The sequence below is a fragment of the Trachinotus anak genome, unplaced genomic scaffold, assembly GCF_046630095.1.
Source record: "Trachinotus anak isolate AG129_WGS33_773 ecotype Australia unplaced genomic scaffold, CSIRO_AGI_Tana_v1 ptg000019l, whole genome shotgun sequence".
NCBI lineage: Eukaryota > Metazoa > Chordata > Actinopteri > Carangiformes > Carangidae > Trachinotus > Trachinotus anak.
Window position 1 is genome coordinate 28,692,780 of NW_027273870.1, and position 26,707 is coordinate 28,719,486.

At 44.6% G+C, this 26,707-nt stretch overlaps 1 protein-coding gene across 1 annotated transcript; it reads left to right on the top strand.

Annotated features, from left to right (window-relative positions):
- Positions 1–22: 22 nt before the first annotated feature.
- Positions 23–26,599, top strand: akt3b (v-akt murine thymoma viral oncogene homolog 3b). Its single transcript, XM_071503643.1, has 14 exons — positions 23–668; positions 7,048–7,576; positions 13,846–13,971; positions 14,128–14,239; positions 16,364–16,508; positions 16,790–16,921; positions 17,150–17,215; positions 17,431–17,499; positions 18,077–18,199; positions 18,287–18,415; positions 18,998–19,212; positions 20,883–20,970; positions 21,431–21,533; positions 21,923–26,599. The coding sequence occupies exons 2-14, from the start codon at positions 7,531–7,533 to the stop codon at positions 22,006–22,008; spliced, it is 1,440 nt and encodes a 479-aa protein (XP_071359744.1). The 5' UTR covers positions 23–668; positions 7,048–7,530; the 3' UTR covers positions 22,009–26,599.
- The last annotated feature ends 108 nt before the right edge of the window (positions 26,600–26,707 follow it).

Below are 26,707 nucleotides of genomic sequence, written 5' to 3' on the forward strand. Positions count from 1 at the left end.
AAGACTTTCAAGGCTTGTTTGTAAAGTGTCCTAATTGGTTTAAGTTGCTTGCCTGAGAGCAGCATGAGATGCCATATTTGAAACCACTGCATTCAGATATATCTGTGGATACAGCTGTGACATGAAGTGGTCCTAACCGAGACCTTTTTGGTGTACAGTTTAAGTTTTTGTGTGTGGGGGGGGGGGTACACTCTGATTCCAGTGTCCTCATTTGAAGTGCTTAGTTGATTCAGATACGTGGACAAAGTGACCCCCTGAATGTGTCCCACTTCCCAGCTGCTTGGGTCGCCGGCTGCGTGAAGGCTGTGATTTCCCGCAGCCCCTGAATGCAGCAGGTCCTCCCAGTCTGATCCGGCTGGACGTGACGCGCCGAGCGGAGCCGAGGTTTCCTGGCGGAGCTGCGGAGGGAGCGGGAGCCGAGCGGGTCCGTCCGTCTGTCCGTGTGTCTGTCTGTCTGCCGCCGCAGTCTCTTGTCTGTCTCAGCCACAAAAAAACAAAAAAACCCTCCTCTTTTTTCGGCTTCCACGGTCACCAGCGGCTATGGATCCATCGCTGTCCTCCTCCTGTTTTCGCCGCTGAGGGACGTTACTCCGTCGGATGCTCCAGTGCCCATAGAGGAGGAGGGGGAGGAGGAGGAGGGGGCATCCCTGTCATTCTTCGACTGCCAGGTGAAATAATGTTGATAATGTGCTTTAACGATGTTGGTTCGGACGTGAGGGTTGTTTTTAGGAGGAGCGGGAGGGGGCGGGAGGGGAGCAGCGGGGATGGGGCCGTGGTTTTCGGGGCACAGGGAGCGGGTCGGTCGGTGGGAGCGGAGGTTAGCTCGCTAGCTAGCTGCCGTTAGCGGGTTGCTGCTGCTTCGTCATCCGCCTGTCTGGGAGGGATGCGGCGCCGGGATGCTGCTGCTGCAGAAGGGAGGGGAGGGCTGGTAACGGGACCGTCCGCCTGGCCTCGGCCCATCACGGTGATGAACGACACCCCCAACCTTCCCCTTAACACCCCCCCCCCCCCCCCCCCTCCCCTCCCCCCTCCTCTTGAATCCCTTCAAAAACACAGCGTCGCGTCTCTGAATAAATAAATCGAGATGAAAATAACCTCCCGTCAAACGGCCCCACCGCCAGCCTGCTATGCTAACCAGCCTCCAGCCGGCTAACGTTAGCTGTAGCATCACCCCCCCCACACACACACACACCCTCACCCCTCCTCACCCCCCTCTTCCCCGCTAGCATCCCTGGCTCCTCCAGCCGAGCCACCACAGCCCGGCCTGGCTTACACAACCGTCTCCCCGGACCCCGCCGCCTCACAGCCGCTGCTCCGCCGCCGCTGACGGCGACTAATCGGTGCCAGAGTCGCTGCCAGACGTTTTCTTCTTCGTTAAAACATGATGGAGCTCTCCGAGCGGATGTTGTTATGTAACAGATAATGACACCACACGCCCTTGAAACAAAAGCTGTTGTTTCAGTATTTGTTTGTTTGTGTGCGGCGCTGGACCCAATCATGGCCCATAAATCAGAGACATGGGGGGGGGGCAGGCAGGGGGGTGTTTGTGTTTGTACCGAGGGCCGCAGTTCTGAACCCGGCGTCTGAAACATACAGCGGCTGCTGCTGTCAGCCATTGTTGTTGTTGTCATTGGAGGGCTCACACTTGTTTTCCAGCCTCGGATCCTTCCACTGATGGAGACTGTGAGCTGTGATCCACCCTCAGTCAGGTCCAGCATCTCAGACTCCAACAGCTCAGACTGCGAAACTGTCAGGATACATAGTCTTTACAGGGAGGTGATAACATAATGTATTAAAGGGTACAGGGCGGATTAGCCATGAGGAGATGGTAACATGGTTCTGGAGAAAATCAGCTTGACTCAGACTTTGTTATAAAAAAAAAAAAAAATCATGTTTTATTGTTAAAATACTAATAAGTTAGTATCAGGAGGGACCGTACAGATCATCACATGATCTAGGCGGTTCTGTGATGTGTGATATATTATAAGACAAAGGTGTATGACTCATCATGATACTGGTAAGACTGAACAGCAAAACATGTACCTGTGAAGTCATGTACAGACCAGAGATTTGTGTGGCTCCCTCCAGACACAGACGCACAACGAAGTGATGTACAAAGTAAATAGAAATGGATCAGAGAAATATCTAAAAACACAAGGTTTTGTGACAGTTTGTCACTGCATTTTTTTTATTTCACCAGGGCTGGGCAGCAGTATGATGTTGTTCTTTGGCTGTTATCAGAATCATATGATCTTAACGTGATGGTTCACAGCTCTGTTGTCCAGACGAGTGATCCTGAGGAGCTGTATGTAAAACCTGACAAGATCAGTGACATGTATGAAGAGTTTAGTCTCATTAGATCAGATTAGATTAGAAAGTCTTTATTGTCCCTGAGGGGCAATTTGGTTTGCAACAGAGATCAACCCGACCAATACACATCACAAATAAAATAAATAATACAATAAATAGATATATAAATCCATCTATCATTCAGTGGATTTCATCGTAATAAGTTGCAGTAAGATCTGAGTCCATCAGTATTTGTTAATTGCAGTGACAGCCAGTCCGACAACTGGTTTAAAAACCCAGCAGCTAACGGGACAAAGAACCTCAAATATCTGTTGGTTTGGCTCCTAGTGACAGTGGACCTCCTCCCTGATGGCAGGGGTCAAAAGGGGTCTGCCAAGATGACCTTTGCCCTCTGTGTGGCTCTGACTTCATAAACATGGCTGAGATCATTCAAGTTAGTGCCAATAAGCTTTTGGCAAAGTGAAACAATGTTTACCAGCCTGTTTTTCTTATAACAGAGGAACACAGCTGTTCTGAACCTCTGTGATGGGATTTAGCATAGACTTGCCATTTATTAATATCTATAAATAATGAAAATATGTCAACCATGCTGCACAGCCCTACAGGGAGGTTTTAAAGTCAGCTAAGGTGAAACAAAAACAGTGGACAGAATCTAACAAACAGCCAAAACCCAGGAAAAGACCAGACCTGCAGAGAGCAGAACTGTTCAGATCCTTTTCATGGGTGAGCGTGTTTATAACCCTAAAACACGGCTCTTACTTCCATCAGCTCATGTTTCATCTGGCAGCAACCTCAGTTTCTCTGGTCACATAAATTCAACCGTCCTGTTTCTTGATCTCAAAGATCAAGCAGTCCCTGTCCTCCGTGAACCTGGACACTGTCATTCATGCCTTCGTTTCATCCCGTCTTTTGACTGAAAGTCACTTTTTTCAGTCTGTAGCAAAAAAAAAACTGTGGTTAAACTACAACAAGTACAAAATGCAGCCACTGGGATTTTAGCAGGTTCCAAAAACACGCGAGCACGTCACGTCACAGCGAGCTTTAGGATTGATTTGAATAATTTTACTTTTAAATCCTTTTAAAGCCAACATAGGTGTGGCCCCAGCTACACCTCAGACCTTTTAACCCTTTAGGTCGACAAATGCAGCTCTTGTGTCTGCGCCAAAGTCTAGAGTGAAAAACGAAGGCGACAGAGCCTTGGCTCTCAGTCAGAGCTCCTCGACTGTGGGTCGGCCTCTGCAGAGAGATCAGGTTGGCTGAGTCCGTCTCCGCTTTAAAAACACATCTCAAAACACATTTTACTCACTGGTCTTCCTGTGATTCTGTACTCTCCTGTTTTCTTTTCATTATTGGAAATAATGTCCTCTCTGATTTTATTCTTTGTAAACCCTGCTTTAGTATAAGTAAAGTTTATTATGATTTTATCTGTAGTGATGGAAATAAAACCCTCCGCCTGTGTATTATAAGACTTTGCAGTTTTGGGTTTGGCAGCAGGAAACGAGCAGTAGCACAGAAATCACTGTTTGAACCAGAAAGTACAAACTCTTCATTATATACAGGACAACTTACAGTGTATGTGATTGTACATGTGAAGTGTTTTGGATGAGTTTTGCAGTGCTTCATGGGTTGAGTATTGATTTTGTTTTAAAAGTCATTATTTTTGCACTGAAGTTTTGTTGATCACAGTGAGACAGCGAAACATTTGGCAGGTTGTTGGTTTGATGTAAATATTTGTGACCTTCTGTGTTTCACCTTGTCAACGTCCATATGAAGTTTTTATATTCATACATCATATAACCCGAGGAACCAATCCTGTCAACTTGTGGGGACGGGGGGCGGAGCCAAATAAACCTGCAACCTTGTTAGTACAGAGAGCATAGTTAACATTAGCAACTAACACTGTGTCAGCCACTGCCAGTTACAAGCTAACAAACAACATAAACAAATAAAAGATGCTAACTATGCTAACGGTTCTGATCCGTCTGCTAGTCTCTGATTCTGGTCTCAACAGACTCCTCATCTGAGTCTGGGTCTGACTGAGGCTCAAACATTTGTCTCTGCTCTTTCACCTGGAGCAGGTGGTGGGTGGGGCCAAGGCCTGATCCAGGTTTCTCAATGAGGAAGTAAAAGTAGAGGAATCAATTTTTATGTGGGAAAACCATGTTAAACAAAATTTGAATTAACACGTGTGGAGGAAGTTTAAAATGGGAGCTTTACCTGCTGTTATGTTCCAGCTACATATTCAAAACGTTTGACGTGAACAGTGTGAACATGACATCAGAACATTTTAAAGATGAATTTGAGGAAAATCTGATCATCAGTAGTTAATTTTTTGGATGGTGGCTCTTGGGTTGATGCTCTAAGCCTCCACTAAAACAAAGATTGGTTTCATTTTTCCTTCTTCATGAAGACAAACATTCACCAAGCGATGAGTTTGTCACATTCCTGCTGCTGCTTCACGTCTCGGGAGCTGGGGCGTGAACCACGAGGTGCAGGACTGGAGTCAGATTCAGGATGTGATCTTTCACAACTGAACCGTGACCTTAATGTGGTTTTAGGAGAGACACACTTTGTGGACAAACAGAGGTGTGTTCACACGTTGTCAGTGTCCGTCTGGTGTTCACCTGTCTGTGGTGGACTGTTGACAGACAGGTAGACTGAAGCCTCTTTTAAACAGCTGCTGTGACGCCGCCACTGTGTGTGTCTGCGTCGGTCCCGCCCTGTCTGCTCTGCATTTTACACAGACATGGATCTGGCTCTGTGACCATGTCCGCTGCCGGATTAATGCCGGAACAGCAATGCCCCCCCCCTCCATGTTCGTACCTTTTATACACAACGGCGAGGTGGAATGATGGTGCATTGGAGGGAGCTTTAGGAGGTAAAGAGGAAGTTTGGGAGTGAAGGAAGGAAAGGAGGAAGCAGGAGGCGTGACAGGAGGTGGTGATAAAAGATGAGAGAGGAAGGGGAAGAGGATTAAGGGGGTCAGGTGTAGACCCCCCCCCCCCCCCCTCAGTGAAGTGTTTAATGCGAGCCATTTTCAACTCAGTGAACCCAGAGTATTGATCAGGCGCCTGTTTCACCAAAGCAGATCACAGATGTGCCTCACAAATGACTGTCACTTGAAAAGATAAAGATAAATCTGCAAATCTTTCCTTATTGATTAATCTGTTGATGATTTGCTTGATTAATCAACTAGTTATTTGTCCATTGAATGTGAGAAAATGAAAGAGGTGATGACTTCAAATGTCTGGTTTCATCTTTGTTGTCATAAAAAAAACAAAAGAAACCAGAAACTACAAACATGGAACCAGAGAAAAACGACTCAGAACAAACAGAAAATAGTTGCTGATTTATTTTCTGTGGCTCTTCTGATTGATTTATTGATTAACCTTTACAGCTCCAGTAGCAAGTATGGTGTTTGTTTTGATCAGTGAAATCACGGCCTCCATGTTGGGAAACATGGAGCTCCTTAAAAAAAAAAAATGACCGAAACAGTTTATTGATGAAATAAGTTTTAGAAGAAGAGGAGAGAGAGGAGGCAAGGGATGAGGGGAAGGAGAGAAGGAGGAAAAAGAAGGAGAGTTGGGGCTGTTGAAGGAAGGAAGGAAGGAAGGAGGAGGAGGTGGGGGTGACCAAGTAGCCAGTCAAGAAAGGTGAGAAAGAAGGAAGGAAGGGAGGTGAAGAGGAGGTAGGAAAGGAAAGATAGAGGGGAGAGAGGCAGGGAGGTACCTGAGTTTTGTAAGCAAGGAGGAGGCAAGGGGAGGAGACAAGGAGTCATAGAAAAGATAGATGTGGATAGAGGGAGGGAGTGAGTGAGGAAGGGTGGTAACAAAGGAAAGAAGGAAAGATGAAGAAGTTATAAAGGTGGAAAGAAGGAGGAGGGAGAGAAGGAGACAGGAGGGAACAAAGGAAGGGTAGGAGGAGGAGAAATGTGAGGAGGCAAGGGGAATGTGGAAGGAGGGATTTGAGGTAAGGAAAGGAGAGTAGGTGCTGGTGAAAGAGAAAGGAAAAGAAGGAAGGAAGAAGGTGAGAATGAGAGGGAGGTACCAGATGTTAGTGGGGAAGGAGGAAACAAGGGAAGGAGAAAGAGACCTAGTCAAGGAGGGTGAGAAGGAAGGAAGGAAGTTTGGGGAGAAGAGGTTAAGTAGTGATGGAGGAAAGGGAGGAGGTAAGATGGAGGGAGAGAAGGAGTTAGTGAGGCGGGGTGGGGGGGCAACGGAAAGAGATGAGGAGATTGAGGAAATGGGGAAGGAGAGATGAAGGTAAGGGAAGGAGTGAGGTAAGAAAGAGAGGAGGGAGGGAAAAAAGGAGGTAAAACATAATGGAGAAATGTGGTTAGGGGAAGGAAAGAATTTAGTGAAGGAGGAGAGGGTGAATGTGTGAGGGGACAAGGAAAATGGGGATGGAGGGATGGAGGTAATGGAAGGAGTGTAAGGCCTAGTGAAGGAGGGAGAGGAGGAGGAGGTGAAAAGGTTGAGGGGAAAAGTAGTTGGTGAAAGACTGATAGAGAGAAGGAAGGAATAGGGAGGAAGAGAAGAAGCTGCTTGAGAAGGGAGGAAACAAAGGAAGGAGTGAAGGAGGTAAGGGAAGGATAGAAGGAGGTAAGGAGGCAGGAAGTGTGTGAAGGCTCTGAACAATGAGTGGCGGGCTGCTGTGTGAGGGAAACCATCCACTGACCTGCTCCGTGTTTTTCTTTTTTCTCCCTTCTCTCCTTTCTCTGCCTGTGTTTCCTTCCAGGCTGAGTCACCGCTGGAGCGCCTGAACACAGCAGAAGAAGAAGAAGACGACGACGAAGTCTGAGAGAACGAGGGAGCGAGGAAAACTGTGAGACAGAGAGTGAGAGGGAAGGAAGGAAGGAAGGAGGGAGGGAGAGAAAGAAGGGAGTTAAAGACTAAAAGAGGTGAGGAAGAGCAGGAGGTGAGGAAGACAGCAAGAGGAAGTCAGGTCGGGTCGGCGGGGCGAGAGGAGGGAAAGGAAAGTGATCGAGGCAAAGAGAGAGAAAAGACAGAGAGACACTGTAGACTCATACAGCCCAGCAGGGAGCACACGGACAGATCTGAGGTCAGGCGGGAGCGGGCGCTGGTGAGGTTGGAGGTCGGAGGTCAAGCGGTCAGACGGACAGCTGACTGAGCTTCACCCGAGCCCTCTGTCCAACAACTGTCCCCTTCACGGTCAGCACACTGGGAGAACTGGGAGAACTGGTGACGAGGAGAAGCCACCATGAGCGACCAGAACGTCGTCAAGGAAGGCTGGGTCCAGAAACGAGGTGAGCCACAGGGCGCCATCGCTTCCAACATCGTGATTGAAACACGTGTGTGAGGTTCACCATGAACAGACACACACACACACACACACACACACACACACCACTGAGGCTCTGTCAGACCGGGTGTGAACGTGCGTCCTCAGGGATCCGATGGTAGCTGGTCTGCTCTGTCTGCTCACACCTGCCTTTAAAAAAACGTCTTCACGTGAGTCTCCAGTGACCACGTGAGATCGGATCTCTCCTCAAGATGTGTGTGTTGTTGTTTTTAGCCAGTCAGACAGGCGTGTTTTCAGTGTGTGTGTGTGTGTGTGTGTGTGTGTGTGTGTGTGTGTGTGTGTGTGTGTGTGTGTGAGAGACAGAGAGAGAGAGAGTAGGGCAAGGAGGTGTGGAGCGAATCAATGCGCTGCCTCAGCTTTACAGTGAAATAAGGCTTCAGTCATTAGAAATAGTAAAATCTTTTCGGTTCATGATCGAACTGTGTTGGGATTAATCAGACTGTATCAGCGGGCGTCAGCAGAGGAGGCGGTCCTTCACTGTGGCTCAGAACAGATTTCTGTTCACGCTGCTAAAAGAAGAAAGGTGGACCAGACCACCTCCCAGTGTGGTCTGTTAATACCAGGTCTGACCAGGGCCTCCATCTCTCACACCATCCTGCTCCCCCAAATACTCAGAGGCCCAAATGTAGATTAATCCGCCTCTGAAAATAGTCCCCAGCAAATGCTCTATTTCCTTCTGTTTCAGTAACATTTGCTAAAAACCACAGTGAGCAGCTGTTTCAGGAAATGAATGAGCCTTTATTAAAAAGGAAACTATATGTTTGTGAGCTGTTATTAAAAATGTCTAATGTGCTAAATGTGCTCAGGACTGAGACTAACTTTGCGTTGTTTTCTGTCTTTTTGTGAGGTTTCTTGACGTTGAAAAAATGACCCTTCAGGGGCTTTTTTTTCCTTCTGGTTGATTAACCCATTCACACTTAAGGCTCTAAAACCACAGCCCCCCCCTAAAGCCTGAGGATTTAATGTAAACGAAAAACTTGTCGTTCACTAAAACCTTTATTTCTCAGCCTCTGAAGCAGATAGAAACATGAAGTAAAAACCCTTTGAGACCTTTAACCTTTTATGACTCTTATTGTAAACATTGGCTTTGCCTTGGAATTTGTACATGGCTGGAAGAAGACACACATTTGTCAACTTTCTTAGTTTAGTTCAATATTTTTTTTTTTTTTTACCTTAATTGATTTTAGAAAAAAATAGTTGATGAACATTAGGATAAGTTTGACATGTCTCACCCTGAGCCTTGACTAGCTGGTCAGCAGGTTGAAGGTTGTTGTCTTTGTTGTTTTCATCCGGGTAACTTCTGTAATTCCGCTTCAGTATCGCTCCCCTCGCTCAGGTCGTCAGCCATTCTCCGAACCGCGACGTTAAAAAGTTTGTTGCCGCTAAAACAGTTGAAAAACTAACAAAATCATTTGCTATAATGGATTTTCGCCTTCCTCAGATGAATTTCAGCGAATCACAATGCATTTCATCGGTCACACTTAAAAACAGCATAATCGTACACTACGTGTGTTCGCCTCATCCACTCTGAAAGGGTTAAGAAGTTCTGCAGTTTGATGTAAAGGTTCAGTATTTGTAGAGTAAATGATTGTGTGAATGACCTGACAGCTGCTTGACTCACGTTAACCTTTTAATCCGAAAGTTTTATGGATTCATTATTTATTAAGTCCATAAAATGTAGTGAAAAAAGTTCCTCGAGCTGAAGGTGAACAGAGCAAAGCTGGTTCACAGCAGCTCAGATCCAAACACTCGAGAAGCTGGAACTGAGGAATGTTTGGTAATTTTGCTTGATAAATTGTTGTTTTGAATTTGTGTCAATTAACTAATTGATGAATTAAACTCATCTTGTTGCATCTTATTTTATGATGTTCAGAAGGTCAGATAAATCCTTCACATGGGTTTTTATTCCATTCTACCCAGACGTAAGATGCTAAAGATGTGAAATGTCATCATCCTCGTCCTCTTTGCAGTTCGGAGCCAGGTTCGATGGTTGTGAGCAGGGTGGTGAATATGTGCGACATGATCTGACAGAACAGAAACAACAGTGCTGACCGGTTCTTCACAGCCACTTCTCCTTTTCTGTACAGAGCTTCTTTAATGCAAAGATGAACTGAAACATGTGATGTGCTTGATGGAACGCTTTCATTTATCTCAGTGTGTGTGAGTGTGTGTCTCTGTGGCTTCAGTTTGGTCTTTAGGATGGAAAATGAAACGTTCTCAGCCACAGACGACGCCTGTTCTCAGACCTCCTCCGTCTGATGTCCAGTTTTGATTTGAATCACTCAGTTGACTCGGTCACGTAGTGCTCAGGTGGAGGCGTGTGCTTGAAACCACATTAACCCCACAGCTGCTGAAGGTGGAAAAGGCTGTCGGCACCAAATACATTTATTCATTCACGTGAAAATACATGAATGTATCAGGCTCATACAGCACGTATGCACTGTCCTGTAAGATCTGCAGTCTTGTTTCCATTCTGTGAAATCTTAAATGAAAGACGCACCAACAGGAAGTGTGTGAACCTGATTCAGCCGTCGTGTGATCGGCTGCTTCGTCTTCGTTATGTTGCTGCAGCTGACGGCGCCGTTAGCCTGACCCCGACACCAGTGTTTTCAGATGGACTCATTCAGAAGGGTGCTTAGGAAAAACACCATTTTTTAGTTGTGTAGTTGTTGAAAACAGCAGCGTCGGTCAGAAAAGATCCGGCTCCATGTGGACACAGCCTGAGCCGCCCTGCCAGTTTGAAGAACAGCTCCTCCAAACAATGGTTGTTTACCTGCCGGACGGCGAGCAGAGCAGGCAGGCTGTGCAGGGCTGCAGCCCAGTCTGAGCCGCACTTGGCTGCCGTGTTATTTCCCACACTGGTTTTTGTGTGTGTGTGTGTGTGTGTGTGTGTGTGTGTGTGTGTGTGTGTGTGTGTGTGTGTGTGTGTGTGTGTGTGTGTGTGTGTGTGTGTGTGTGTGTGTGTGTGTGTGTGTGTGTGTGCTGGAGGTGTGTTTGTCTGGTCTGAGCTCAGGGCTGTTGGCTGGCAGACAGGGGGAAGTTTCTCTGTGGCACTATGAGCATACAGAGGATGACCTAACACTCTGGTTCCTTCCTCTTCGGCCCCCACAAGTCCCTGAATTGTTTATTGCACCTCTGTGTGCTCTTATAATTCAGCCCTAACAGCCGTCTGAGAGAAATGGCCCCGAGCAGCTCTGTGTGCTGTTTTAGATCTAAACTCGGAGTTCACACACGACTCAGGACGGCTTGGAAACTGGGAGGTTGAAACTGAGTTATTGAGAGTTTAGAGAAATGAAAATGTGGAGCAACATTATTGCTCCTGACTGCAGAGTCAATGTTGGGAGAGTCTCACTTGTTTTACAAGTTTCAGTTGCTAGAAATGTTTTTTAAATGATCGGGTCCACAATATGACACTGATCTGTTTCAGTGGCAGGTTTTGAACTATGCAGCTAATGCAAAGTTTATCCTGGGGGGGGGGGGGGGGGTTGTGACAGAAACTGAATTTGAATCTTTATTTCGAGTTGATCTCCAAAACCCTCAGGATAAATTTAGGAGAGGAAAGTGAAAGGGGAACGAGCAAGGTGATGATTGATCAATCATCCAAACTGTTGTTGATTCCATGTCTGCAGATCAGCTGATTGATTAACTGACTAGTGACTGACTAGGGTCTGAGGATGTTTGGTCAGATTACCATTAAACTTTCATACTCCACAGAGGATATACCCTTTCTATTTGAAAGAGCCCAGAACACAGGGCTTTTACACGCCTTGACTAAGAGAGTTGACTGCTCTTAACCACACACACTGTGCACCAGCACGAGCAAGGGTTCATGCTGATCAGCTGATCAACAGTGGGTCGCAGTAATGTAAGAGACACATCATCAGGCAAAGAAGTGAAACGTGAAGTGAAAACTTGCCCACTGGTGGGCCACAAAGTTAACCTGCAGCTCAAATGATTCAGTGACTGTGTGAACCTGCAAGTTCTCCTGCTTCTTACCTGACCAGTCAGACTCTGACTCATAAGTGGAGCTGTTCAGAAGCAGTTGTCTCACTGACATCGATCTGGTTGCCGTCTCTGTGCTGAAGTCTTTGTCATCCTCGTCGCTCTGTTGTGTTGAAGCTGTGTGAGTCATCAGATGTGTGAGAACAGTGTCGTCACACTTGGATGGAGAAATTCTGAGGAAGCTCGGCCGTTGGTCACTGATGTAGAGGCACTTTGGGTCCAGCACCACTAATATGACTCTATCAGACGTTACACATCTCATCGCAACATGGTCACGTATCAGCATCTGGTGTTATTGTGTCAATGGATGAGTAAGAGCAGCAGGGAACCAGCACCTCGTGGTTGCTGGATAAGATAAAGCTCTGTGTTCATACAGTAGTAACCAGCAGAAGATTTCTCCTGCAGCTGGAAGTGGAACAGATGTTTGGATGAATTTTAATTATAGTGTAAAACTTGTACACTTTGTACAGCACTTCTGAACTTATTTTATTCCACAATATAAAGCAGAAAACCCCAAATAATCAGTTCACAGTAATGAGTCGTCCATTACAGCAGGTGTGGTTTTCTTAATGTTTTTAGTTGAGGTCTGTGGAGATCATTAGGCTGCAGTTTTATATACAGTGAATATATATACCTGTCCGTTCTGTGTTACTGTTTCATGTCGTTTATATCACATCTGACCCTGTGAACTTAAAGATGAACTAGTAAAAGTTTTACAAGGCATCTTGGAATTCAGTGGAGATTCTAATACAGTTTCACCATTATTATTAATTTGGAGATTTGCAGGTGAAAAAGGTGTCAATTCGACCAGGTCAGACATTGTTGGACATTGAAGTGATGGTTTAATCTGACGTGGGGCTGTGTGAGGTACCTACCTGTAGTCCGTATCACCTGCAGTTAATTCAGATCAATCCGCTGCCAGTTCAGAGAAGCTGGGCGATGTGCTGCTGTAGACATCCTCAAAAACGTGTTAGCCGCTTTAAAAATCCCAGCAGAAAAACAAACTAATAGAAGCTTAAGTGTACGCTTTATTTTGAACGTTTTCATCATTCAAAATTGTGCGTATTAATACATTAGTTCAACGGTTCACAAAATGTAGTTCCAAATGTAGTTCCAAAGGAAAGGGCTGTTTGACGGCAGGTAAAGCGGCGAGACTATTCAGAATATAGCGAAGACTTAAACTAACATTGTTTTTTTTTCTGTGGGTATTTTTTTTTTAAGTGGTTAAACATGTTTTTGCGGATGTTCACGTCCACAGCGGCTCATCACTCAGCTTCTGTGCCGATGCTTCCGCTGCGTCTGTAACTGAACTTTAAGGTGACCCGACAGGTGTTTCAATGTCATGCCAGTGACGATATTCCAGCTTCAGGCAGGTCCTAATCATATGTGGAATTATAGATATTATTATGAAAAATTTTACTTTGCTGCTACATTCAATTGGATGTTAAACTAAGACATGAAAAAAAATCATGTTTACCAGTGAAGTTCTAATATGTTTGCTAAAAAATCAACTGTAGCACATGATATTTATATTTTTAAGTATTCACAGACACAAAGATTTACCAAAATACTTGAAACCTGCAAATGATCCACACAACAATGTCCCGCTGTTGTGTTGCTGTACTTAAATGTTGTTCCTGTTGTGTTTCATATAGTTTAAAATGCATTACTAATGATGCACCTTTGGAATTGCCAGTTTTTTTCCAAAACAGATGATAATACGAGAGAGAGAGAGAAAGACAATCTGACATGACGCAGGCTCTTACTGTTCTTGTTCAAGTGTGTCAACATGTGATTCAGCAATTGTAAAACGTCTCTGCCAGCAGAGCCTGGTTAAAGACCTCTGAGTCGCTGCCCAGATCTGGATTTTTCTCAGTAGGTGTTGTGTTCATTGACGACTGTTTCCCTGGTTGGAAAAGCTACAAAACCAATCAGGGCTTTGTAGGTGGTATTAAGAACTGTGGCGTCATCTCACTGTGTCAGGAGCAGAAATGCAGCCACGAAAACCACCACCACAGCTTGTTTGGTGAAAATGACGTCAGTGGGACGGAGTCACTGATGAGTATTTTGGGCTAAACAACAAACATTAACACTGAATCATGTGTCAAGCTGAATGATGAACTGAAACTGACATTTGAGTCTGAATCTCAGGCGAATACCAACACGACACAATGCGAGCGCAGCAGGATGTAACCTGTCTCCTCCCCACAGGTGAGTACATCAAGAACTGGCGACCGCGCTACTTCCTGCTGAAGACAGACGGCTCTTTCATTGGCTACAAGGACAAACCGCAGGACTCGGACCTTGCCTACCCACTCAACAACTTCTCTGTAGCAAGTAAGACGCCAACGTCACGTCCTCACATATTTAATGCACTAAAATCAAACATCTGTGTGATACTACATCTCTCTCTCTCTCTCTCTCTCTCTCTCTCTCTCTCCCTCTCTCTCTCTCTCTCTCTCTCTCTCTCACACGTCTGTGTGTGACCTCCAGAATGTCAGCTGATGAAGACGGAGCGGCCCAAGCCGAACACCTTCATCATCCGCTGCCTGCAGTGGACCACCGTCATCGAGAGGACTTTTCACGTCGACACGCCTGATGAGAGGTGAGCCTTCATCCTCCTCTTCCTCAGCAGTTTTTCTTACAGGGTTTTACTGCTTGTATGTGACTGGACATCATGACACTGAAAAGCCTTAAACAACATTTCATTCAAATTCAAAAACAAGATCTTAGAAAGTGTTTGAAAGTTTGTTTGTTAGAAAGTCTTAACTTAGTTCACAAAAATCTGACAGTGGTGTTAGTTATAAAATGTTTTTATTATCTGATTTTGGGATGTTGAGAGACGTTGCACACAAACATTCACTTTGATTCAAGGATGAATTGATTAGAATTTGGCGGTCAAAGGTCAAAGGTCACTCTGACCTCACAAAACATATTTTTGGACATAACTCGCAAATTCACACGCTAATTATGACTCAGTTTAACTTAAAATGTCTGTAAGGACAAAATGAAGTGATGACATTTTATATCCAAAAGGTCAAAGGTCAACTTCACTGTGACATCATCATGTTCTATAAAAGCACCGCTGGCCATTATTCAATGCTGTAACTCAGGAAGAGGAGATTGTGACCATATTTCCTGTAACTTGGCTGGTTGGTGGAGGAAACAACCGTGAGGCGGCGATTGTTTCAACAGGGTCAGAGTTTGAGTCATCAGTGCTCAAGTCCAAGTCAAGGACTCGAGTCAGACTCGAGTCCGAGTCCTGGACTTGAGTCTGAGTCCCCGACTCGGATTCTACAACAGTGGACAACAGACACAGAAAACCATGTCACTGAGAGCAGCTTTATTGTGGATTCATCTGTATTAAGGTTCTGTATGTGTGAGCACAGAGAGGAGGGAGACAGATAAAGGCTGAAACCAGCTGACACTGGGCTGAATGCTAATACGATGTGATGATGTCATGAATATGCTAATGAGTTTATTACATCATTTAGTGACTTTTCCAGCAGCTTCAGCTTCTTTCCATTAGAAACAGTTGTTTACAGTTTTCAGCTACGTCCCCAGTTTCTCACATCGACCTCGCCTGTTCAGTAGTATACGAGGCTCTGACCCGTCTGTCTATTTGTTATGGGAAGTGAAGAAAATAATGTGATGTAACAATAATTAATCATACCTTAATATTTTGTCCAGAAACAGGTATTAACTTGTGTCCTGTGAGGTATTAAAAAGTCTTAAATTGAAGCTGGTGAACGCTGCAGAAAAGCTGCAGAAACTCTGGGACAGGCTCAATTTAGCTCAGGGAGAAATGAGGCTTGAAAAACAGATCTAAAAATATCCAGAGAAATACTGACTGCTGTTATTTCTAAGCTAATGATGAAGGAAAAAAACGACCTGCTGTCGATCATTCACATTATTTTTAAGTTAAATTATTAAGTTTTCAGGTCAATGGTTTTCAAAAGAGAAAGAAAGTTATTAATAAAAAAAATTAATAAAGTAAGTAAATATTAACATCTGAGATTAAATTCAGAATTGAGAAGAATAAATGTCTGTATATTTGGCTTTTAGCTACTGAAACACGTCTCATTTGTTTGTGCTGAAGATTCAGAGCATCTGTTTAAATCATGTCCAAAATCTCCTCACAGATATTAAAGACCAAACTCCAGGACACTGTATAAAATATTATATTATTAGTTATATTTTCTTAATGCAGATATTCAGCTGAAAAAGTCATGTAAACTGCTTCATTGTATTAGTTTAGAAATAAAAATGTAATAAAGAAAGATATTTGTGTGGACTCAGTCTCAACAGATACCAGATATAAAAGGTCTGACAACTGGATTAGAGGCAAAAAAAAAGAAAAAAATCCAAACCAAAGCTCCAGCTCTCAGTCCTGAAGCGGACCGTGGTAACAGTCAGTCAACACAGTGAGAAGAAAGACAGGAAGCAGGGGTGTGGGGCTGAGGCTGGACGCCAAGTTTTGAAGGGTTTCGTACCAAAACACGATATCATGTATACATTAGGACGTGTTACCTGATGTTTGTTATTGGCAGAAAAAAGCTAATGACATCCTCCTGCAGTTGTTTGGTCAGGACTGGACCATTAATGGCTTTTACATCTCACTGCAAAACAACTGAGTCTGTCGTTTTAATGAGCTCTCTCCTCTTAGATTCGTAGTTGGTCTGAGGAACCGCACCAACCTTAACCTGCTGTGTGTTGTTGTGACCTGCAGGGACGAGTGGGCCGAGGCCATCCAGATGGTGGCCGAGTCTCTGGCCAAGCAGGAGGAGGAGGGCATCCTGTGCAGCCCCACCTCCCAGATCGAGAACGTCAACGAGGAGGAGATGGACACCTCCATCAGCCACTACAAACGAAAGGTGACAGGCAGCACATTACCTGTCTTTGTGTCACTTAAAGGTCCCATATGTCACTCTTCTTCTGTGGTTTATCTTTATAACCAAAAACACATGGAGATCCACCTTTATGGGACCTTTAAATGTTAGTGTAGATATTTCCAGCTCAGAATCATCAGGATCCAGTTTATCCAACCACAGACAGAATATCGCTGCTGCTTATAAAGTGAGTGCTGTCTAACTTTGAGCGTACTGAAAGTCTCAGACCCAGTTTCTTCACACTGTGCCTCCGTTTCTTTGTCCAGACAATGAATGACTTTGACTATCTGAAGCTTCTGGGCAAAGGCACTTTTGGGAAAGTCATTCTGGTGAGGGAGAAGGCGAGTGGCACCTACTACGCCATGAAGATCCTGAAGAAGGAAGTCATTATAGCCAAGGTCCTTTTAACATTCATCAGCTGTTATTTGTTGTTTGTAAAGAAGCTTTTTAACTCGTCTTTGAAAAGTTCATATTTTTAAGATTTAACATTTTATCCAGATTGGTTTTATAGCTGCATGAACCTGATGTCCACACGTCTCCCTGCCAGTTACATCCTCAACCTTCAGAGTAAAAGAGGAAATCGCCTGCAGACGACTCATCTCTTTATTTCTTCTTCTTTCTCACAGGACGAAGTTGCTCACACGCTCACAGAAAGTAGGGTATTAAAAAACACTCGGCATCCGTTCCTCACTGTGAGTATCAGACACACCTGTGCTGCTGCTGCTGTGTGAGGTCTGTGTCAGGATGCTTCTCATTTCTAAACTTAGAAATGAGAAGCTGTGGCCACCAGCTTCAGCTCAAAGACTCTTTTGATATCAGAGAAGGATTGAGAGCACACAGCTTCTGTTCTTCAGAAACAATGAAACAAATGGCTTTTAAAACATCATCTTCATCTGTTGTGTTGCAGTCTCTGAAGTACTCGTTCCAGACGAAGGACCGGCTGTGCTTTGTAATGGAGTACGTCAACGGAGGAGAGGTGAGAGGTCACTGAATGATGTTATTTCAAGAAAATGATTGAAGAGTGTTGTTTAACAACACGGTGTAATTCGGAGAGTGTTAGCAGGAAGCGGTCACTTCTCTCTGTGTGATTAAACTGCCCTGATGGTTTCAGTTTCCTCCTTTAACCAACACATCAACATTAACAACATTAACAACAACATTAAATCTGAGTTCAATCAACAACCAGAAGCTTGGCTCATTAGGTGGAGGCCGGGGAGGTGGAGGGAGCTGCAGCAGCATTAGCATTAGCATTAGCATGAGTGCAGTGCTATTGAGAATAGGTTATAAAGAGCACCTGCATGAACATGACTGGATGCTACTAGTCAGCTGATCGTCACCAAGTCAGTGGTTATGAAGCATTAATGAAGCAACTAATGCTCGTCAGCCGAGGCACGAGTGTCCTCTGCTCTGCCTGAGAGAAAACAGACTTTTATTAATGATAACGGCAGCACATTGAAATTTGAGGCCGTCCTGTAAAAACGAGCTGATAGGTTGAACTTATACGACCTTATATGAACTTATATGAACTTATATGAACTTGTGTTTTTTTCCAGCTGTTTTTCCACTTGTCTAGAGAAAGAGTTTTTTCAGAGGACCGCACCCGTTTCTATGGCGCTGAGATCGTCTCTGCTTTAGACTACCTACATTCTGCCAAGATCGTCTACCGTGATCTGAAGGTAAACCGCACCTGTTCTCACACCTGTCAGACACCTGCAGGGCTTCACTGTCATCACATGAAAACACACGTGTTTCTTCCTCTTCAGCTGGAGAACCTCATGTTGGACAAAGACGGCCACATCAAGATCACCGACTTTGGCCTCTGCAAAGAAGGCATCACCGACACTGCCACGATGAAGACCTTCTGTGGAACACCAGAGTACCTGGCTCCTGAGGTCAGAGGTCACACAAACACAGATAAACAACATGAATTATATTTTTTTTTTGTTTCAGGACTTGATTCAAACTCTGGGCTACGTAAGTTGTGCTTCAGACAAGTCTCAACCCCCAAACTGTTTGTCTAAACCCAACCTGAGCCTTCAGACTCATCTGCCCCTCGTGAAGAAACTGTCCTGGACTCTCTCTTAGTCTGTTTGTCACAAAGCAGCGACCACTGAGCGACCAAAGTGGAAGTTCCTAACGATGCAGTTCCTCCACTGGCAGCGAAAAGTTTCCTTTACAACAAAGTAGAATGTCAATAACTTATTTCACTTCCTCTTAAGTGGTTTTTGAAAGTTATTTTTACATGAGGAGGATATGAAAGAGGATATCAAATATGTCAAAGTCAAAAATAACTGCAGTGGAAGGAAATCATGCTCAGAATTCTTCATTTGATCTAATGTTGTTAAAGCAGCTTCTGGGTTTAAAAGTGAAAGCGTTTCATTGTTTCAGTGAAACATTAATATTCAGTTACGGTGCAGCGGAGATGAACGGGAACATCAAGCTAAAACACTTGTGTGTGTGTTGTGTGTTATCAGGTGTTGGAGGACAACGACTACGGGCGGGCAGTGGACTGGTGGGGTTTGGGTGTGGTGACGTACGAGATGATGTGCGGCCGCCTGCCGTTCTACAACCAGGACCACGAGAAGCTGTTCGAGCTCATTCTCATGGAGGAGATCAAGTTCCCACGAACCCTGTCGGCCGACGCCAAGTCGCTGCTGTCGGGCCTCCTCATCAAGGACCCCAACAAACGGTACGGAGCGAAACTCTGTCACCAGGCGAGCGAGGCGTCCTGCAGAGAGGGGAGGGAGGTCACAGACTCTGGGTCTGCCCGTGTCTCGGCCACAGTGACGCCTTGTTTTGGTTTTTTTTATTCGGTACGACCGGCCTCGTCTCCACTCCTGTGGTGACTGCAGACAGATCTGTGCTTCCTCCCTGACGAGCTTGTTACTCTCCAGTCAGGCAGTTTTTGTTTTTTGTTTTTTTTTTTTTGTTTAAGAACATCAAATCAGAAGAAATTACCTTTATTTGTCTGTTATATGTAAATTCTTTTTTTTTTTTTTTTTTTTTTTTTTTTTCAATTTGAAGACTGTAAAAAGGTGGCACAGAGTTAAAGGTAAATAATACAAAATAAAAGCCCAGAGGATGGGGTGGGCATTCTAGAAAAGTGTAAAATTATGTTTCTTTTTCATTTTTGGTTTAAAATGAAAGGAACGGAAACATCAGGGTTTTTCATTTTGTGGTTTTTGGTATAAAGGGAAAAAAACAAACTGCCTGAAAGTACACGGACATGAGCTAAGGTTTAGTGAGGGGACGTTCACACTGCGTCAAAACCCTGGTTGGAAGTAAAGAAAATAACCCGAGCTCAGACAGAGAGAGACAGAAACACATCTTTCATGTCGTGTTGTGGTGAAATCCAAGTGGAAAATGTTCGTCGCTGCCAACACTTTAAAAGAAGGTGAAGTGAAAGTTTGCTGCAGCTGTTTGATCATCAGCTGACAAAGGTTCAGCTTCACACCTCGTAGCGTTGTCAGCGCAGCTACCTGACGATCCAGCCCCCGCTGCTGTGCAGGGAGGAGGACGTGAACTACCACCAGTAGTTCTGAACAACAACAGGTGGTCCAGCATTCTCTCAGATTCTCTGATAAAGACAGAAAACACCTAAAACTTTGTTTTAGACTGCGAGAAGCAAACATGGCAAAAATATCTGAGAGGATAGAGAACCATCAGTATGTTTTGATTCCTGAACTTCACTCAAACTATTAAAATTTAATTTCCATTAGAGGACAATAACATCCATTAATGCACTTGTCACCGTGCACCAGGGTCTGGGTGGCAGCAGGCTGAGCAGCCATTATCCTGGGGAAGCCCGTGTTGTTCTCAGGCCTGATGGGATGTTTAATCCCACTAACTCAGATTAAAAAAATCTGAGCTCCTGACCCTGAATAAGACACAGAGATGTTCATAAAACACATTTAGGAAATCCATCATCCTTTATGGCCTTTCGACCTGACAGGATCCTTATTCACGGGACAGGAAATAAAAAATGATTTGTCTTGTACGTCACATAATTCATCCCCGTTCATCTCAGCATTTAAACAGCCGTCGTTAAGGTGCGATGAGAGGAGAGCAAAACCTCTTAATGATAATTGGTATTCAGTGAAAGTGCTGTTGGACAAGACTGGCTGCTGGCTGCTGTTAATTTCCCACTCTGATAATCCCTGAGGCGTTTTCTGTCTCTGACGAAGAGCGCGGTGAAAAGAGGCTACTGCCGCTTCAGAGAGCGAACCCGTTCACCCCGGCCGGTTATTTTAGGATCAGTAGCAGGTGGATATTCTGGTTCCATCGATGGAGACTTTGTAAGAGTGGCGTTTGATGTCTGACTTCAACATCATCTTCTTCTTCTTCTGTGTTGGTTGACAGACTGGGCGGCGGACCGGATGACGCTAAGGAGATCATGCGACACAGTTTCTTTGGCACAATCGACTGGCAGGACGTCTACGACAAGAAGGTGAAAGCAGGATTTAGCTGCGAGACGTCATCTTATCTTCAGTGGTAATTTATTCGAAAAGCGTACCTGAGATATTCTGGGATCAGGGTTACCTCATTTTTCAAAAGACGTCTGGCTGGAATAAAAACTCCAAAATAGAACAGAAAAGAAAAAATTACCTCATCCAAACACACCGTGTCCACTCAACAGACACTTTTTCTTCCTTTTGTATAACTTGACTTTTAAAACTCCAGATTTTAACTTCTTCTGTGCTTTATCTGAAGAGTTGATCTCCATCAGAAGACATATCTGTCGTTTTAAGAACCAAAAACCATCTCAGTGTAGTTTTACATCTCCTCTCTCAGGCTTCTCTCTGGAGCTCTAGTAACAACAGGTCAGTCAGCCAATCAGAAGAGAGGATCTGAGCCTCTCTGTAGAAGAAAGAAACTCACCTTATTCACCTGCTTCCTGTCTGTTCCAGCTGGTCCCGCCCTTCCAGCCCCAGGTCACCTCAGAGACGGACACACGCTACTTCGACGAGGAGTTCACAGCACAGACCATCACCATCACTCCGCCGGAGAAATGTAAGTCGGATTTATTTCTACCTGCTCTGATTCAGAGTCTGGACTCAGTGATGAACCTGCAGCTTTTCTGGGCCGACGTGTTGAAGGCGGGAAACGGGACGACAGAATTCATCCTGATGAGATGATGCTATGCTTCGCCAGCAGCTCTGTGGTCTGTGCTTTGAGCTCAGTGCTGACATCAGCGTGCTGTAATGCTCACAGTGACAATTTAACATGCTGATGTTTCTCAGGTGTAATGTTTACTACCTCAGTTTAGCATGTTAGCATGCTGACGTTCGCTAACAAACACAAAGTAGAGCTAAGGCTGATGGGAGTAAATGAATGAATACATGGCTCTAAATGAAAAGTCAGAGGTTTGTCTCACGTTGCTTGTGTTTGTCCCTTCACAGATGATGAGGACGGGATGGACGCGGCGGACAACGAGCGAAGGCCTCATTTCCCACAGTTCTCCTACTCAGCCAGCGGGCGGGAGTGAGCGCTCCGGCCCAGCCAGCCAGTATCGTCCCCATTCGTGGCCATTTTGAGGAAAACACGTAGCCATTTTAGGAAAAAGAATACCAGTCTCCCCTCTTTTTCTCCTTCTCTGCCTCCTCGCAGACGGGGGAAAAGTCTTTTTAGGGACTTTAAAAGAGGTTTTTGCACAGTGGGATAGACTCCAGCCGGTCTCCCCACACTAAAAAAATAAGTCTCCTACATTTTCAGCGCTATTTACTGCAGAAGGCAATGTTTTTGTTATTTATTTTTTTCTCTCCGTCAGTATTGAGTTGTGGACCCAGGTTGCGTTCATCTGTTTCTGTTTGTTTGTCGTTTCTGCCCTTTTCTTCTTCTTCTTTTGACTTTTTGCACTTGGTTTGGAAGAGCCGTTTTAGGGAACAAAAAACCAAAAATGTTGCCTTACGTGTGCAGATGTTTCGTATCATACCGACAGGGTGTTTTTTTTGGGAGAGGGCGGGTGGGTTTCGGGTTGTGAGGGGTCATTCTTAGTTGAGAATAAGTGCATGGCTCGTGGTTCACTCAAAAAAGAAAAAAAAAAAACAAAAAAAAAAGATTTTCTTTCGCATACATTTGCCATGGCAGCGCACATTCCCCAATCCCATGGCAATGAAATCACTGTCTACAGGTTCAAAAAGAAAAAAACAAAAAAACAAAAAAACAAAGACAGAAAATGAGAATGGACGAGTCTGTATCATTCCTTTCATCGTTGCAGTGTTACTTCTCAGCTCTCATAATTTTTTAACCCATTTCTTTTTTTTTTTCTTGCGCTTTACTTTGAAGTTCTTCTTTTATTTTGAAACAGGAAACACTAAACTGCCAGAAACTGCACAGTTCACTCAGGCGCCACAGAGCACAACCGCGTTCAAACTCAGCTAACCGCTCCAGCTTTCCACAGCCGGCAGGGGAACGAGGCCTTTCTCTGCTTTCTCACCGCTTCTCCTCCTCCTCCTCTTCCTCCTCCTCCTCCTCTTCCTCCTCCTCCTCACCTCCGCTCTTCTGTTTCCTCATCGTAGCTGTAGGACTAGTGGAATGGATGTTTACACAGGGAAACGTGGCTTAATGTATGTATGTAATGTATGTATGTACTGTATGTATGCGGGACATGGGGGTCAACCTTATGCTGTCATAGCACACACACACACACACACACACACACACACACACACATTTACACTCAGAAACAGGAAACAGGTGTGAGCTCAGCATTCTTACGTCGGCAGTTTACTCCAAACAAACCAGAGTCAGTGTTTTCTCTGTGTGTGTGTGTGTGTGTGTGTGTGTGTGTGTGTTGTGCAGGATCTCTGAGTTTCTGTCTGAGTCAGTGGACTTGACTCTGCTCTGGATGCAGATCCAGCTGTTAATGCTACGAAGCTTCTCCCTCCTGTGGTCAGGAAGAGCCCCCCCGACCCCCCCAGTGCTCTTTATATTTATTTAAATGATGTAAATTTAAATTTCTCCCCTTAAATGTTGATCTAAGTGCTGCTATCATTCTGAACCCTTTATTTATTTATTTATTTATTTATTTATTGCCCTAAAACTAGTCAAAATTCAGTTTCCACTGAAGGCTAAGTTTAAGAATTCCCTCGTGTGTCCAGTAAAGTCCAGTGAATCACCTGGAATGGAACAAAGGTAAACAGTTCAAAAGTTGAGGTGTTTTTCAGGGAGCTTTCCTGCAGCACTGGAAAGAAATGAAGTATTCGTACAGGTTGAGGTCTGTCTGTACGAAGTGCTGCTCCCCCCTCTGACGCAGCATCAGGAGAACTGGACTGTTCGCTGCTGTCAGGGTGGAGTTAGTAACACAGGAAGACAAGCAGATGATGAAGAGCAGCACGGTCCGAGCTGGTTTGGGATCATCACACTCTCCTCACGAGTGTGTTCGGCAGCAGGAGTCGAAGGTTTAGACTGAATTTCATTCAACAAGATGTTTTTAAAGTCTCCAGTTGTTTATGCTTTAATTTCAGAAACACTGAGACACTGAATGATGTAAATTTAGCAGCTGGAAAAATGGAGGTTTAACCGGTGGCTTTCCCAGATTAAAAACTTTGGAATCTATAAATTAAATAACTTGAAGTTTTGAGGCCCTTGGTTTTAACACTTGTACCGTTAGTAGTTGAACTGAGCTGAAACCCAACATTTCATCTAACAGTGTGGTCCTCAGGCTCTCTTGTCAGAGTTGTTTGTTTTCATGACCCGTTGGAGCCTTTGTCGCCCGGGAGGAGGAGGCAGCATTTCTCAGCCACGTTTGAAGGAGCCTTGAAATGGGACAGCCTGGTCGTGCCACTGTGACGCTGTTTGTTTTCAAATGCAGCCTCCGAAAGGATGTGGCCCCTGAACTGAGACACAGCTTCTGTCTCTCTGTCGGACGGACCGAGAGCTTCAGAGATGTTTGTGGTAAAGACAGGTTTGAGATCCGAGAACTACCCAACTCGCTCAAACACTAAAGTAAACCAGGAGGCTCCTGTGGTTTCTGCTCAGTCGCGTGTTCTTCTAAAAATGAATTCGCCAAAATGTTCTGACTCCTGTTTAACATGCTGTCGGTTCTTCACCCCACTGACGAGAGTAGAGGCCCTCATGGATCCACTTGGTTCCCATTATGTGAAACCCAACCCTGGACCCCACTGGGGCCGTATCCAAATATGTCTAGTCCAATCACATTGGTCGGGGTCCCAGGAGGGGCCGTGGCTCAGGTGGTAGAGCAGGTTGGAGGTTCAGTCCCCAGCTCCCCTGGAACCAGGTTGTGTCAGGAAGATCATCCGGTCTAAAACTGATGCCAAATCAATTATGCGGATGGTGACCTGCTGTGGCGACCCCTCATGGGGGCGGCTGAAAGACAACAACATGGGTTAGGGTCCTGTTGTGTAATGTTGCTGCATTTTGGATTAAAACAAGTTCATTCCAGTTGGATTCAGGAAGGTTTTCTGCAAATCAGCCTCAGTTTGGGTCCAACTTTTTGGATGTCTAAACCAGGCTACGACCCCCGGTGGCAGAACGTCCAGGTACATGTACGACTAAAAACACTGAATCCATTCTGCAGAACTGACTCAGAAAACACTTCACATTTGGTTTGTTTGTGGAGAAAACTGCCGACGTTAGCTGCTCTTAATTAGAAGCAGAAATCAGTTGACACTGCTCAGGGTTCCTGCACATCTGGAAAGGTTTAGAGGAAGAATTCGGGTGATTCCCAGGTCTCAAAATCTGTTCGCAGTCGCTCAAGAGTTTGGGAAATTGTTGTCTCCTGATGCTCGGTTGTCTCATACTGTTACAGAGAGTTGTTCGTGTGTTGTTTGGGCTGAAACGTGACGAGAAAATGACCGTGAAACATATCGAACAGCGAGGAGAAGACTGTGTAGGAACCCTGACGGCTCACACAAGGAGAGATATTCACACACCAGTACACAGATACACAGAGACTGTTTTTAGACGATAAATCAGAGTAAAGAAAACTTCATTTATCACACAGACACTAACAGAAACGAGGCTTCCAGCTCCAGACGTGTTTATCCTGTCAGTATTATAAGAGAAATTCATTTATACACATAGGTTTTTTTTTAAAAATCTGAACTGAGGGGATCAATAAATCACTAATCATGTCACAGATCACGAGAAAACTGAGCCGTGAGACACTCATGTATGAAGACTGTGAGGACTGCCAGAAAAAAGTCGAGTCGCCCCAAACTTCTTGATGTAAATATGCAATGCCTTTTTTTTTTTTTTTTTTTTTTTTTGTCTTTAGTGGCATCTTGACAGAAGAGACATAAACTTTTTTTTTCTGTGTGACTGTACTTCAAGCTTGCTGATGAGACTATAGTGACTGAAAAAATACAACAACCACAAACGACTCAAAAAACTGCATTTAAGAAAATATTTTAAAAGAAGGAAAAAAAACGACAGCATCAGACAGAACCCTACCTTTTTATTTTTATTTTCTTTTTTCGGGTTGATGACAGCAACTCAACTCGTTCTCGTCCACAGAGGATGTTTCCACGGAGACAAAACCCCTGCCCTCCGCCTTCCTGTTTCGTCGCCCTGGTCCCCGAAAATGATGAACTCCTGAATATTTCTGTGAGAGGACATGACTGTAAATGTGGAGTCTGCACCGTCATTTCTGTTTCCCTTCACGCTCTTCAAAAAGAAAAAAAAAAATCTAAACAGTGGGACCATGGATGACAGTTATTTTATTTTTTTTGCAGTGCTGGTTTCATCAGGTTGTTTCAATCCCATCATCCCTTGCTCCTCCTTCCTCCCCTTTTTTGTACCATAGTATTTGTTTTATTTATGTTTGTCATTCTAGGCAGTGTTACCTTGTATGTCGTTAAAAAAGGCACCTCTCGAAAGTCGCTGAAGGAGGATGATGAAGATGCTGATGATGTTGTTGATGATGATGATGATGATGATGATGATGATGATGGATGCATTAACTGAAGTCTCTTTTTATTCTTTTTTTTTTCTTTTTGGATCGTTTGCTTGTTTGTTTTCTTACCAAAACATTAGGGCAAGAACCCAGTAGTGGACTTGCGTTGCCGTGGTAGTATTTATTTTGAATTAAATTAAAAAGAAATACATTTCAGGGCTTCTGCTGTCGTGACTCTTTATTTCAGCTGCTTCTCGGCCCTTCGGGGGGGGGGGGCTTCAGCCTCCATCAGTCCCACGTTTGAGAGAACGTCTTCAAATTTACGTCC

Coding starts and splice junctions, on each gene's coding strand:
- akt3b (XM_071503643.1), top strand. CDS start 7,531: ATGAGCGACCAGAACGTCGTCAAGGAAGGCTGGGTCCAGAAACGAG. Junction 16,509..16,789: donor TCAGCCACTACAAACGAAAG/GTGACAGGCAGC, acceptor TTCTTTGTCCAG/ACAATGAATGACTTTGACTA. Junction 21,534..21,922: donor CATCACTCCGCCGGAGAAAT/GTAAGTCGGATT, acceptor GTCCCTTCACAG/ATGATGAGGACGGGATGGAC.